The sequence below is a fragment of the Thermobia domestica genome, chromosome 11 (genome assembly GCF_964235325.1).
Source record: "Thermobia domestica chromosome 11, izTheDome1.hap1.1, whole genome shotgun sequence".
NCBI lineage: Eukaryota > Metazoa > Arthropoda > Insecta > Zygentoma > Lepismatidae > Thermobia > Thermobia domestica.
The window spans coordinates 54,007,479-54,024,033 of NC_137464.1; the positions used below are offsets into that span (position 1 = coordinate 54,007,479).

The 16,555-nt window shown below is 34.0% G+C and overlaps 1 protein-coding gene across 1 annotated transcript in view; it reads right to left on the reverse strand.

Moving 5' to 3' along the window:
• Positions 1 to 16,555, reverse strand: part of side-VII (sidestep VII transmembrane protein) — a gene marked incomplete in the record, with an annotated part of 1,416,899 nt that overhangs the window by 307,971 nt on the left and 1,092,373 nt on the right. The window contains 1 exon segment of the mRNA XM_081730413.1: positions 6,495 to 6,645. Coding sequence (XP_081586539.1) covers positions 6,495 to 6,645 — 151 coding nt within the window.

Below are 16,555 nucleotides of genomic sequence, written 5' to 3' on the forward strand. Positions count from 1 at the left end.
CTAACCAGGTTAAAGCCAGTGATGTGAGGTGGGAAATTTTCCGTTCTAAAAATATCAGCAATCAAGTAACAATTCCTCAGTAATAATAAAATTGATTGAATTCATGTACGGAAATGTTATAAAGTAAAAGATCGTTTAAAGTATCTGAAAATTTTCATGGCTCAAACAATATTCAGTACAACTTATATGTAGGAACAAGTAAAACAATTTCTCATGAATCGAAATATTTTCTGTCTTCTATGGAAAACTTCAAAAAAACTCTTTATGAGTCGGAAAATTTACATCGTTTTGAAGCAAAAATGAAACAACTTTTCCTAGATCAGAAAGTTCTATTGCTCTGTAGGAACAAGTGAATGGAAATTTCATAGATCGGAAAATGTTCATTACGATGTAGAAACAAGTGAAAAAAAAAAAAAAACTTTTCATAAGCGCGACAGTTTTGGATATTGTGTATAGTGATATTAGGTGGAAACTTTTCCACTACATTTAACTGCATATTGAGATACAAAATTGAATTTCTGTAGAGGAAAGTAAGTCAGCAATAAATTATAATTTTCCAAAAACTTTCGGGAACCGGAAAATTTTCTATTATTTCAAGTTGGGAAATAAAAATTTACATAGTCTCTCTGTCTCTCTCTCTATGCGAGCTCCTTCGTTAATAAGCGGTTAGCATACGCGCCTTTGACATGGGAGACCTGGCTTCGATTCCCGGCGGGAGCTAATATAGTTGGAATTCCACGTTAATCAGTTGGTCCCGTCTCATATAGCCTCGCTGCTGAAAGGGACGTTAAACTTAAAATTAACTCAATTCAACTCTTCCTCCCCTCTATCTCTGTGTGTGTGTGAGTGTGTGTCTGTGTGTGTTTGTGTGTAAAGTGCTGGAACATACATCGAGTTCGTAGAGTACAAATATCTCATTCTACTATTTAACATTTAAATTTATTAAAATTGATTAATATTTTCCGATTCATAAAAACATACTCTACTTATTCCTATATCGTTGTTTACCCGTAAAATTTATTGGTAATAAATATTGTTTTGAAAAGTTACACGAAGTTAAAATCTAGCACTTCGTCATTTCTTCAAAACTGTTTCAAAAACTTAAATGCGTTCTTCCCTCAGAATCCATCTTTGATCTCACAAAATTATATTTAGTCAGCTTAATACGCGTAAGACGAAGTTTTCTCATAGCTTTACTACTTTTCTAGATTATTATACTGCAACTTTTCTAAATAAGTAGAGATAATATAAAGTGCCTACTGTAAATTTTTGACTACCCAAAATTGGAGTTTGAGTAACTCATGAAAACAAATACTGATCATTTTTTGGAAATAAACATTTATTTATTCATATATTCATTCAGAAGAGAAAGTTAAATATAACTAATAATCAAGCAGATTTGTGTAGTTGTTTTTCCAGTAAAATATTAAACGTAAAAAGCTTCACTATTCGCGCTGCGTTCTAAAAGCAACAAGTAATTTTATTTACAAAATAAAAGTCATATTTCTTATATATATGTACTTGTTCTATTGAATCGTCATTATTTCTAATACATTTTTATATATAATAATGGTTGTTTTACAATACAAATATCTGCTCTAAGATGTTGATTATACAAAATTCCAATATTGAAATTATGATTTATGAGTGTTAAACTCAATAAAATCAAAACATTTCTTCTTATTTTCTGTTACAAAAATAATATTCATAAAGTACTTTTATGTTATTTCATTACATAGGCAGGCCTATATGTGAAGAAATAATGGAATTTTCTGTTTTTGAAATAATTGATACATTCATAAAGGTTTCTTTTCGATTTCTTGTTGCATTTTAAATATTGGAAAGGGATATCTGCTCTCTACGAGCTCAATGTATGTTCCCTGTACTTTACACACACAAACACACACACACACACACAGAGAGAGAGAGAGAGAGAAAGAGAGAGAGAGAGAGAGAGAGAGAGAGAGAGAGAAACACTGTGTAAATTTTTACTTCCCAACTTGAATTATTAGAAAATTTTCTGGTTTCCGAAAGCTAATTGAAAAATTATAATTTGATGCTGTCTAATTTTCCTCTACAGGAATTGAATTTTATAGCTCAATGTGCAGTTAAATACAGTGGAAAATTTTCCACCTAACATCACTACACATAATATCCAAAATTGTCGAAAAGTTTCTTTTTTCCACTTGTTTCTACATCGCAATGAAAATTTTCCGATCTATGAAAATTCCTTTCACTTGTTTCTACAGAGCAATAAAATTTTCCGATTCACAAAAAGTTGTTTTGCTTTTTGCTTCAAAATAATGAAAGTTTTCCGACTCATAGAGAGTTTTTCAATTTTTCCATACAGGACAGACAATTTTTCAATTCATGAAAAATTATTTCATTTGTTACTACATAATACTGAAAATTATCTGAGATATGACAATTTTCAGATTCTTTAGACAATCTTTTACCTTTTAACATTTCCGTACATGAATTCAATCAATTTTGTGATTACTGAGGAATTGTTACTTCATCACTGATATTTGTTTAGAACGGAAAATTTTCCGGAAAAATGTAGAAGGAAATTTTCCACCTCACATCACGGCTAAACAACGATGTACGAATAAGTGGAGTATGTTCTCATGAATCGAAAAATTTTCATAACTGGAAAGGTTATCTTGAAGCAAGTTACAATGTTGAAAAATTCATTTCAAACAGTTGACATGTTTTGTCCTGGAAACTGTACATTAATTGTTTTCCAACTATATATATATATATATATATAAAGTCCTGACTGACTGAGTGACTGATCAGCACTTAAGCCAAACTAATTAAGTTACGAAGCTTAAATTTGGGCAATACATAAAATTTCTGATGAAACATACCATTAAGGTAGAAAGTTTGGAAAGTGGCCAAGTAAAGGAAGGAATAATGGTAGAAATAATAACACTAAATTTACCATAATATATATCGTTCGCACAATACGCATTCCTGTGATTAAAGTTCAGAGCCTTTGAGTTGCATTCCACTTTGAAATTTAAAAACATCCACATGTAACCGGATACAGTGCTAATGTATCTGGCCTGGTAACTTAAATCAAATACACAAGTGCATTTAGGTGAAGTTATTGTCTTTCTGTTATTTTTTTCCATACTTCCACAAATTTGGCTCTTTGTTAGGCATGGCATGAAGACTTTGCAAAACAACTGCTACTTGCTACAGTATTTTGCTTCTGATAAAGTTTGTCGTACACTACTCAACCTGAACTAAGGAAAACAATCAACATAAGTGCAACTACTGTTTACCTTTAATTTTATGTCTTGAAATCGGAGATGATGTACATTATTACCATAACGAATACATCATGATTTTCATTTAAGTAACACTATAGTTTGGTGAGTCTTTATGAATTAGTGAACTGTCTGTTATTTGCTTGCTAAAAAATTTGGGCAAACGTTCAGTACATTTGCTAATTCATATATTCTCTCCCAGCTACTACGTCCGGGCAGTAAAAAAGTAGATTCTATTCACAAATGTTCTATATCTCCCTTCGGGTGCACAGCTGCTTCGCTTTATTAGTTACAGTTAAAAATAGATTAGGTAAATTTAATTGGACTACGTATTTCTTACATTAGCAATCTTATCCAGAGATGTCGAAAATTCAGAGCATGTAATTCAGATTTTATAACTTTACATATAAGAAGGTAATGGTAAATGAGAATAGATGATACGCCTTCCCATTTCACAAAACACTTTCTCCTAAAACCAGCGTCGAGTAATCGCATTCACAACTTTGTTGTATAAAAAAATACCAGGTGTTTCGAAAAGTACGAGGCTAATCCTATTTTGAGTAGATATGAAAAATGGAAAATGAGGAAAATTATTGAAATATCTGGGTTTTAATCTTACATGGTGGAGTTTTTCTATCCACAAAACCATTTGAGGTCCACAGTGGAAGGTACTCTACAGGATGGCAAATAATTATGTATATTGTGTTTGACTGACTGTAGTATTTGAAAGTCTGGCCAAAAAGTTTTGGATATGACAACACTGTGTAGCCTCGAATTGGGAACAACGATCACTGGAATAAGAAGATGGAGCACCAATGCAAGAATGGCTAAACAGATGGATTGGTAGACGTCGGTTTGTGGATTGGCCAGCAGAATCTCTCGATTTAACACCACCTGGCTTTTTCATATAGAGTACTTTATAAAACAAAGTGTATATACATTGCATACACATACACAATTTGAACGAATTATATGAAGCTATATCACAGAAAGAGTCCCACAGGATACCAGTACGGATCTGTCACGCTCCATGTGACAACGTTGCTCTTCATCTCCAGGCATGTATCGATTTAGATGGTGCATTGGTGGACTATAGCATGTAGAACAGTGATTAAATTTCATGGAAGAAAGCGTATGAGAGTAATACGTTTATGTTCTATTTTACGTTCAAGTTATGTTGCTAGCTTTTTTAACCGAGTGTTTGGAACATTATATATATATAATTATGTGCCACTCTGTTTGTTAAACGAGGAAATAACATTTCCAGTTCCGAAAGCTGTTTGAACAAAACGCAATGGCACGCAAAAATAGTATGAAGAAGATACACGTTGTTATATAAGGGAACCCAGGTCACCTGTAATATTTCCCAACAATGCTTTATTACTGATATGGTAAGAGCATAAGGGAAAATCATACTGAACTAGCAATTTTACTTCTTCACTTAGCATAGGGTGCCTTAGCAATGTAGAGATTAAAAGTCTGGTGCGGTTAGAAACATTAAACCATGTGAGATTGAAAGCCACGTATTTAAAACAATTTTGATTTCTTTCCATTTTCGCGTGCCTTTATTTCTGCACTTAACATAGAGGGTACGACTAGCGTAGAGCCTAAATGGCTAGCGCGATTGGAAAAAATATGCATTATTTTAGATTGAAAACAACCTCCAATTTAACTAGTAGTGGTGTTTTCGTTTACACTAATATCAATTGTAGTGAATTGCCGCTGCGACTTTTGTTTCGTTGAGAGTGTGCTTTGTTTCAGTGAGATATAACCTCATATTTTGCATTGACTATGATTGAACGAGGACATGTTCGGTATGAGTAATTCTTCAGATGTTCTGATTTCAAGAACTGTCGTTTGATTATGAAAATTTCAAACATTCCCACTGAATTACATCACACATGATTCTTACAATAATGCGCCTAATCTCATAGTGAGGGACATTGAAAGGAACTCTGAAATGAAAACAAAAAACGTGGAACAACAACAGAAGTCATTCAAATCACAATTTAGCTTATATTGGGAGACAAAACAACATAGTGGCATAGTAAGGGAAGGAATTGTAGAACAAAGTAAGATTCCTTTTGATTGTCGAAATTGCAAGTTTACGGTACAAAATATTCCAGTATATTTTTTCATTGTACGAATCAGTAGTGTACGGAGAGTTTTAGAAAAAAAAGGTGAATCAACTGATACCGATTGTTTGTGAAATCAAGATCTCCGTTGGATTTCGTCACAGATCATTATACACAAGGACATTGGCACAGGAAGATTTGTTGGAAGATGGCGTTGAAAATTTTAAATTGGTTAAGAGCCATCGGAGATTTAGATTTATCATTTGATATTTTATATTTGATGTACAAACGATGTGTAATGATGAAAGTCGAGTAATTGTTTTCCTATACTGCAACTAAAAGAGCACTTGAAATCGCGCAATAAATGCGAGTTCTGTGCTATGCATTACATCGATTTTTCTCGGAAATATAGTAGATACAAAAGGTGAATAAACCTGTCACGAAGTTTTGTTCCAACTGAATATAAGTATGCATACGTTTAGTGATCACCTACAAAAATCTGATATTCTAATTCTGCAATTTGTGTTAGTTTTAGAGTCAAGGTTTCCATCTTGAATCGAGAAAGCACTTGTAAAGTGTAGAAAGGAAAAATGATCTAATAAAAAGCGTGTTGTAGACATCAACTGGGATTAGAAATAAAGCATTGCATAAATGATCAAAGTATCTTTTTCAAAATATCCGTTTGATACATTGCAACTTCTCTCACGATAAAAAAAATATACTGCATATCCTCCTGGTTTTAAGAGTAATAGTTTTTCTTCATATGAAAAAGGGTTGTACAATAAATTTATGTCTTATGTTAGATCTATTTGAAACAAGTTACTGAATTACTGTCAAAATATGAAAACGACAGATAAATAATCATTACACGAAAGTGGTAAGAACGTCAAGTGTATTAATTTGATATTTTGCGACAAACATTATGTGTCACAATGTTAACAGAGGGTTAACTGAAAAAGAAATGATATATTAATATACTGTAATTTAACGCTGAAGTTTACAATAGTTTAATATCCAGAAATGATAGTTACCATACTTTTTTCCAACTTCCCAACCTTCTAGATGTTCAAAGTGCTTTTGAGAAAAATGAAAACAAATTTTGAATTCAACACTGACTCGAGCTAATAAATCTAATTCTACTTACATTGAATTTCAAGTTGCCACCTAGCACTCAGACGCTCCGTGCTTCCAGGAATTTCACTTTGTTCAGCCTCACATATCAAGTACTTCCCAGAATCATGTTTCCTGGGAGTAAATGGAAGCGTACTGGTCGTTGTATTGCCATCTGGTGATGTCTGAAAAAAACAAAATTGAAACAATAATGCAGAGAATATGAAATTAATATTCAGAAATCTGAATTATGTATGTATCTATATAATATGATAAAGCTGCAGTTCAAATTTAATCAGATATTATACTAACTGTATAATATTGATTTGTTAAATAAAAAGTGCATCCGTTGTTCAAATCCGGATATTAGTTTGCTAAAATTAAATGAAAATATTAAGTTTTACATCTCACAGTATACCCTTTAGAAAAGGAGAGATGAGTTTGATAAATACGGATAAGTACAAAATAAATTATGAAATGAAAATATGGGAAGAGAAGCAATAACTCCGACAAAACTAGGAACAACGTTGTAGGCCGGAAAGTCATATTTCCTAGTATCGAACCAAGAATATATCATACCGGAGGTAAAGTCCAAACACTTTTTTTTCAAGGAATCTAGTTTACCAAAACACCTTTGTACATTTACTCTGTCTGGAATTCAGAAAGGGTTTACTACTTGATGGTTCACTATCAACCTTGCCCACGTGTAGAGAGTCAGCTGTTCAGAATTGAGTCAATTGATAGAGGTGATCCAATAAGCCGATCTCAAGATATGGACAATTAAAAATAAGTATCCTATATACGAGTATGATATATATATATATATATATATATATATATATATATATATATATATATATATATATATATATATATATATATATGTGTGTGTGTGTGTGTGTGTGTGTGTGTGTGTTCCTTTATCGTATGCAACCCAACTGTACTAAACGTAATCTTGGTTGCATAATACACATGTATTTTCAACATAATCAAACTACATCAGGTGTTTCACACGTAGCACATCTGCTTGTTAAAACTAAGCTCCTACCAAAATGTTATGAAGTGAAAATATTCAGTTTAACGTCCCACGATTATGCTCGTTAGACAAAAGGACATAGATGATCAATGCAAGTGGATGACGATGGAGGAATTGATCAAATGAGAATGTGGAAGGAAGCGCGAGTGCGTCGACAAAACCAACGTGCACGGTGGTGTCCACTACAAACTTAGTAGGACGGGTATCGAACCAGGGACATCACAACACAAAAGGTGAACGTTGTACTACAGAGTCACCGTGCTCTCCTACTCGAATATTTGTCCCCATGGTTTCGTAATAATTCTTATTCAATATTGTACTTATCCAACACAATAGTGATGTGAACATGAAACGTCGAGAAAAATTAAGAATTCCCATTTTCCTGTGCGTCACTGAACCCCCGATAGATTGTATCTCGGCATCTGAAACCTAATAATCGAAACTCTGTTAGTTTTTTTTTTTTAAATTTAAGAATGATTAATTAATAACTTGTGAACTTCTTTTCCCAAATAATTTCAATGTAGTATGTGCCCGGTGTTAAGAATATGTGTATCACTATTAGAACAATAATAAATAACTATACATACGTACATGAATAAATCAACAATGTGTTCCAGTAAAATAAAATAAAAACTATCAATTACTGTTAAGGCGACGAACTAAATAATTTTCCCTCTCTATATAAGAATGTTGCGGTATTCTCTATATAAAATTTAGAAAAAATACACTCTTATGGGTCTATCTGTTCCAAGGTAGCATTCTTGAGTATTTCCGGTTTTCTAGTTTCATGGGATAGGCTATGTTTTATTTGAAGCTTTCTAATCATCCCAGATCGTTTAGGGTTAAAATTATATATCGCAGCCTGAACTTCAAGTTTACGAACACTATGGCATCGAACCAATTGACATGCTTTGTCTATCCCACTTAGTTTCGTAATAATTTTCTAGTTGATTTACAACAGCATGTTTGTTTCCCTTGATGCTTTCGAACTATTTTCGTTGCTTGGTACTAAATTCAGTCAAGTATAACAAAGCGACTTCAAAGTCAAAGCATAAGGTTGAACATAGTTAAACATACACTGATGGACTGTTAAACATTAAATACAAAATCGTTTTCTTCTACTGTTCAAATCACCACTAAGTCGCCGTGTTGTTTGTTAGTTTTTGAAACAAGAATACCCTTCCTTGTGAGTCTTTTGGTGTGTGAAGTAGACCCTTCCTTGCAAGCCCGTGGGCTTATAGCCGACCCAGCCCGGGAGAAATTTTAAAGTAAACTGGAAAAGGAAACTTCTAATTGTAAAGGAAAATACAATTTTTCGTTAATTATTAAGTTTCTGTAGTTCGAACTTATTTCTGGCTCAGTTTATTATCACAGGAGCTCGGGCGGAGCTCGGTTCTAAATGTTAAACTATATTTCGGACTCGGGTAGGACCTTACATTATAAATTAACGGGCTGGGTAGAGACGGGCTAAAAATTCCGTGCAGACGTCTAGTGTGAAGTTAAAATTTAGAGGTTTAGCTGATTTTATGTAGATTATGTTCGTGATTTATTTTATTTCATCTGCATGTGTTTCTGCTTTAGTCTTCTTCTCCAATGATCTTACTAACTGATTTGCATTTACGTCTTATGCCATTATCAATGCAATACAGAATGAGACGTACAGTTTAAAAGGAACCTGAACCACTATAGCACGTTCGATGTTCCCTCACCGGGAATCGGACAAATGACCGTCGCCCTCTAACTAACAAATTAGCTAATACAATAACTTATAAATCCCAAAAGTTTAATTTTACTTTCACAGAAGTTCTTCATTCATTTCTATTCTTAGTTAACTGAATCCACTCCTATTTCTACGAAATCTATCTTCATATTGCCGCAGAGTTCGTAGGTTTCCTTAAGAAAATTTCCCTCGACTGACACATTTCCCCCCCCCCTTTATTTTTATCAAATATTCCCTAGTTTGTTGAGTGTCCAATATTTATGATAGAAGTTAAGTAATAAGATTAATTTAAGTGTTTCAAAGGATGGACAAACAACATGTTTTTTTTTATTTACTTTCAGCTTATATTTCTAACTTTTTCTTCACTTTTTAACAAAAAATATAGAGTCTATATACACAAATACACCCAATCAACATTGGGTGCAAATTATGCTACTTTAAACACACATACTCACACACATTACTGCTATTGTATTGGTTTATATCTGAAGAACAAAGAAGAAAATAAGGATTTATATTGGTCAGTCACTCAGCGCAGGAATTTCCCTAAATTTTCACATTTATTGAAAAATCACTTTTTCTCTCTTAGCTAAATTTACCTTGCTACGAACACTGGTTTACCGCCCGATCTCCGCCTAGGACTTGCTAATCCTTTGTCCGATCTAGTCTCCAGTCAAAATTTTGAACGCGTTCTTGGTTCCCTCTATTCTGGCTATATGACCTTCCCACTTGAGTTTCTATGATTTGATTATCCTAACAATGCTAGGTAAAGGATATGAGTTATACAGTTCCTCATTAAAGAACTTCAACCACTCCCAATTCGTGCCTCTGATGGATGTAAGATTTCATTTTCAAATTATTTCTATGTGCCTGTTTGGTAAAAGTAAGTGACCATGTTTCGCAACATAAAGCACAGCAGGCATGATTATCGTTTTATATCACGAAGACAAGAGAGTCTGGACCGAATAGTAACAAGAATTTCCTGCTTTCAGTCGACATTCACATTGGCAAGATATTCAGAGAAGAGCTTTCACCCGTAATATAGTAATAAGAGGGCGTGTTTCAGTTGTGTTTCTAATGTCAACTACAACACGCCCTGGGGCCACGGTGGCTCAGTGGTAAAGCGTGGTGCTTGGTTTCCCGGGTTCGATCCCAGACCCCGCCAAATGAACTTTGTGATGGACAAACACCGTGTGCGTGAGTTTCCTCGGGGTTCTCCCCTTTCCTACCACCTTCTTCATTCCACCATTTCATTTATTACTCATCATCAAGGTCTCCTTTAGCCTAACTGGGATAACCCTGGGACGTAAAACTCAAAGATTTCATTTCATTTTTCATTTTCATTTTACAGCACGCCCTCTAAGTTAGGAAGGAAAGTTCTCTTGTTCAGAGGCAGTTTTTAGCACACTTAGTCTTATGTAGTTGTTATGTGTGGTCACTAATGAAGTAGGAGTAAAACAAGGTGGCCAGTTGTTTCCTTTTATGCATAACTTTGTATATTATTAACTGGAAATTAAAAGCTGGAGTATAAACGTACCCTGAGAATTAGGATTCATTGTCCATGCATTCAATATCTCTAAAGTCTTCTGATGAAAAAGTCCGGTTGCCTGTATTATCATCTACCCGTAAATTTTCACACAAGATTATGGTATGATTTTGTGAAATATTAAAACACCTACATCTGTGTATTCCTTATTGTATACTTCTAAACTACGCAATGCATAGTGTTGGCCGCGAGGCTATATTTGGGATTGTTAAGCCTCGAAAAAAAATTATTAGATGTCTTCTTCGTTTCTCGAGAAGTGCGTTTGTTTCTATTGGAAGATTTTCTATCTTGTCCCATATGTCGTCACACAGAAGATTGGTCCTATCTCGTCTTATGAGCATCACTACCCAATGGATAAATGTAGGAAGTCTAATAGAAATTATATACCTACCCAGCGATAGGTATCAAATTCAAATCTGTAAGAGACAGTGAAACATGGTTTCCTGGAATTAATTCTGAGTCCTAAGAATAGGTATAACACCCAGTACCAATATTATAACTTAGTTTGTAATAATTGTAAAATATATGGAGAAAGAAAGTTTTAATGTGAATTCATCGTCTGAGAGACATGTTTCGTTTGTATGTTTATCAATCTAAACATCTTTAAACTCTAAAATACAGAGAAGATAAGTAAAATACCAGATACAACTTACATTTTCAATATTGTTTTTTTATAGGCAATAATTGTAACGTATAGATTTAAACTCTTTTTGACATGGATTGAGTTTTCACTTCTAGACTTATCCCTCTTGTAATCCAACCGAACGATGTAGATTGTGTAGTGCGATTAGCAAAACATATTAATCAACGTAATGAAAGTCAAGATTTTTACGAACTTCTACTAACACTTGGTATATTTGATCTACCTTCTATGTGTGAGCGTAATTACAATATCAATTAGTTTTCTATAAATTAAATCAAGAAATTGACCTACTTCCTTACAGCATGATAATTACCGGAGTTAATTAGATGGCAAGACAGATGCTTCATCTTGTTGGGAGGACCTTGTTTCTTGTTACAAGTTATTTTCCAACTCTCCGCCAGCCACATTCAAGCGCGTCTGTGTCCATACTCATGAAGTACTCTTTTATCAGCGAGTATTGAGGTTGTTCCGAGAGAGAACTCTTTGCAAGCGCAATTCCATTTTGAGAAATTTTCTCGGGCAACTCTTTCCGCTGCCTTCACTCTTTTTAACCATACTTCTGCTTCTCCACAGTTTTAAACTCTTACTACAAAGGGGCTGACAATAAATCAAGTACAATTTAATTACAAGGTCTCGTAAGTAATTAGAGAACACAAAGGCAACCGAAGGGGAGAGGAAAGAGGGATAAGAAGATTCAAGGAAAGGATGGGAGAATGAAAAAGAGAGAGAGGAAGGATTTTCGTGGCAAACAGGAAGACGATGAAGAAGATGATGATGATGAAGAAGATGATGATGAAGAAGAAAAAAGAGAATGACAACAAAAATGGTAGTCATTCTTGTTCGTTCTTTCCTGGACTTACTTTAGTTCTAATAGTATTGTTTCTATCGTGAGGGATTCTTCTATATACTTTTCTTACTTGTGTTGATGGGGATGGGTAAATGCAACTGGATTGAAAGAATTTCTTTGTGTTTAGTACAGGTTCTAGCATTCACTTACTTTTCTTCAAATTTTCTCTCTCTTTTTTTTACAAAAAAAGAAGAAAATTCATTTTGTCCAAAATTTTAACATTGATAATTAAGCTTCTGCGGAAGAGAAAAGAATGAAAAATGAGAAAAAGATCTTTTAAAAAAGAAATTTTCAAAGGATTTTCAACCACTATTAGACAACTTATTTTTCTTTCATTTCGACGCGAGGAGACACTCTTTAGAAGAGGGTGACTTCCTTATCATAATAAAAATGGGCACAAGTAGAGAAATATCGTCATAAGGAATCTTTCTTTCGGTTCTTTTCTTTACATGTGCCAGAATTGACTTTTGGATTTTGTATTAGCCTAGGTTCAATCAGGCCCTAGGTTATAAAATGGTAGTCAGTTTGGAGTCATAAAGTGGTAGTCATAATTTTGAGTTGTTCCAGCTAAGTAGCGAAAACCTATGAAATAAATTTGTACAAAACTGTACTTATATATATGACCAACTCGGGCAAATATAAAGAAAACGCTTCTTAGGGTAAAATTGAGTTACTAGATGGAATGGGTTGGGATTGAACCATGGAATATTACGTATGTAGTTTAATTTCCGAAATATACCATATTATGGAAGGAGAAGTTTGTCTGTTATATGTCAATTGAATTATATGAGAGTGTTCAACCTTCTTTCTCAAAGTACTTCAAAGTTAGAAAATGTTAATACCTTTATGTTTCCCCAAGACGCTCATGTATATACACACTATATATACATTAAGATGATGCATACAACAAACCAGTAAGTTCGCCTATTGTGAAGAAATATACCCTTTATTCATGTTTAGGGTTAGAACTTTCGAACTAACGAGGAACGGACATGAGCCTGTCATCCACACATCTTACCTAGTCAATTTGATAAACATAACAAACATGTGTTCATGCACAAAAAATTAGATGCCATGGACAACGGAGTAAGTCATTGGGGCTCATTAACCCTGTTAGTATAAAGAAAATCGTAGACTAGCAGCGAAACAGCTATTGCATAAACACTGTTCATTGGAAAGTCATGATTTACAGTTCATTTTCATCTGCATGAAACAAGCTTTCCAGAGGTGCTATGTATTGGGGCCTATAACGTATTTGAACAGGTAAAATTGGGAAAAGATCCCTCCTAGAAGTCCCTCTGAAATCAAATTTGGCGCCATCTGGAGTGGTCCTGGGTAAAAGCACACAATCCATATGTATCTAAAAAATTACTATAGGTCGTAAGAAATGTGTATACCAAATTTTGTATTTGTAAATGGGGTAAATATGCGGAAAAAGCTTGTATACCAATACACGCTTTCCCCTTATACCTATTCTGTCTATCAATACACATTCTGTCTGCCTATCGAATTGACTAGGTTTGATTCAGATGTCCGGATGACAGGTTCATGTCCGTTCCTTGTAAGCTATGTATAAATATCGAAAATCTTAGAGAGAGAATGTCCGTCTGTCAGTCAACAAGTACCAGACCAAAAACGGTAACATATTTTGAGAACAGTTTTCTTGTTTAAGCTATTCATCGTACAAAGAAAAAATTCCATCTGATCCGTTAATCCAATGCTTCAACTGAAATTTGAAAAAGCCATCGCCACTTCTTGTTTGATGTTGGTCTTCATAGAACAAAACCAGTAACAGATAGCTACAAATGGTTTTATTAATCGATTCAGTGTCTCAGGAAAGGATAATATATTTACGCATACTTCTCTATGAAATCCCAAGTTGTAGATATTTAGTGCTACTTCGGGTTTTACTACGGACTTCCATAGAGAAGAAAGGAACAGAAATAGTGAGAAGTAGTTTTCAAAAATCAATTAAGCGTCCGAGGAATATGTTTCATCTCCAACTATATTTCTATAGTTCAACCGTAAGTTTTATAAATCTACCACACTTCCTCTTTAAATGTTAATATTCATGTAGCGAAAGCAGTAAGATATGATAAGAAATGGCTCCAAAGCTCCCAGAAATATGTTCCGTCTCTGATCATGTTTCTGTATTACAACTGGATGCTATACTGTAGAGTTACTACGAACAGTTTAACCATTAAGTTCACATAATTTGAAGGTGTACCATAGTTTTTCAATTTTAAGCGAAACTCACTTCTTAAGTCTTTAGTATAAGCGCACATTACATTTACAACATCGCTATTAAACCATCACATCACTTTCTTTATTATACGTTAAATTAACATTCAATAACAAGTTTGTTCCATATGTACGAGATTGGACCCACAAGGAAGATCTCTAAAGCGCTGGAGACGTAAGAAAACTGTTCGTCCGGCTGTTGGCAACACTGTTGTGTATAATGTTTCCCTCACTCTCGAACAACCCTGCGCGCATCTCAATCTTGGCTTGGCATCCGTTTTGTAATTTAGCTCCAGCGACACGACACCGATAGCTTCGGCTTTAATTTTCTCGAGACTATATGGCTAATATACAGATGTTCGGAGCAGGATATCTGTTTTCAGGAGCTAATGTGGTCCGGATTTCACGTTAAGCTGTAAGTCTATGTTTCACATAATCTCGGTGTGAGAAAAAGATTCTAAACTCTAACTCAATAGCAACAACTATCAAGTTCCCTCCTGGTTTGGAGTCTATGGATGTAGAATGTTTCATCATTTATAACCTTGTTCTTTTCTAAAACATCAGATAAAATCATTTAATTAATCATAGCCTCGTTTTGAAACACCGATTTACCTCCCAATGTACGTTAACACGGAAATTATCATGCTTGATTCTCCAAACTAAGACTTTCCTTACTAAGTGAATTTTCTCCATGGTTTTGTGGATATACGTATCTTTTTTTCAAAATCGTCCAACATGTAGGTATATAAAACAGACTTTGTTGCTTAGAATGATACACAAGCTGTAATTGAGAAACGACCAGGTTTGAAAATATTTACTCCTTTATCCCTGCAATTTTTCAAGATTCTACAACGTAAGACGATTGAGCACAATTTGTCAGAAGAAAAATAATATTCAAGGATTTATTCTTTCCTTGTCGATATTAAGGGTATAAATAGAGAATCCGCCCTTAGAATCAAGCTAAGAAAAACGCTCAAATCGTGATTGCGAAAACAACGTTATAGTTTCCCTAACGAAGTCACGTACTTAAGAAACGTCCCCCATTCTATTCGCCTCAAATGGCTATGTCTGTATGAAATTGTCGACAAGCAACGTCGTAGAAATCAATGTAAACAAGTTGCTTTTCTGAATAGGTTTCACTCTCTTCCCCTCATCAACGTCCGCTTTTGTTGCAACTTCAGGTAAAGAAAACAAAATTGTGCACGACGTATTGAAACTCATGATGAAAAGGAAATAAGTGAAATAGGAACTTTACAATTGAATGGAGATATTATATAACAGCTTATCAAACAAAGAAAAAAGAAAGAAAAGAAACCTCTCATATCACAAATATATTATTTTCTTCGCGAGATTTCTAATATTGACATCCCGCACGTGATTTCAATTTGAAAAGATATCTGGTTTCCTCTACGACAAAGTATTGTTTACAAGTTTTGGATAAGGAAGATAGTGAAAAAACTGTTTGCTGGTTATGTTGAAATTGTTTATGTAAGTATAAGTTGTGGAATTAAGACATTAGACACGTTCATTCTAAATTATTTCTATCTCAGTTATAAAACAATGCTGTAACAATGGTTGTTACAGATTCTGGAATTACGGAATACTTCAAAATGAAAATTTTAATTCCGGAATCAGAATTCAACATTAAGTTATTCCGGAATTCCGAGATTTTGGAATTACGAAATATCGAAATTACGGAAAGTCACAATCTCCGATTTAATGTATTTCGGAAATCATTGGAATTACAGAATATCGAAATTCCAGTATCTCGAAACTTTAGCCTGGAATTTTGAAATCTCGGAAGTTAGGAAGCTCAGAATTCCGGAACGTGAGAATTTACGCCAGAAATTTAGGAATATCAGAAATGAAATTCTGATATCTGCAAATTTTGGTTCAAAAGTTTGCCACTCCAGAGTATGGGAATTTTAATCCATTATTTCCGAATCTTAGAACTTCGGAACGTCTAACAATGATATGTTAGTCCGGTATATCAGAATCTCGGAACGTTGGTATTTTGGAACTATAGCCATAGAAATTGAGGAACCAAGAAACTTGTTTGGAA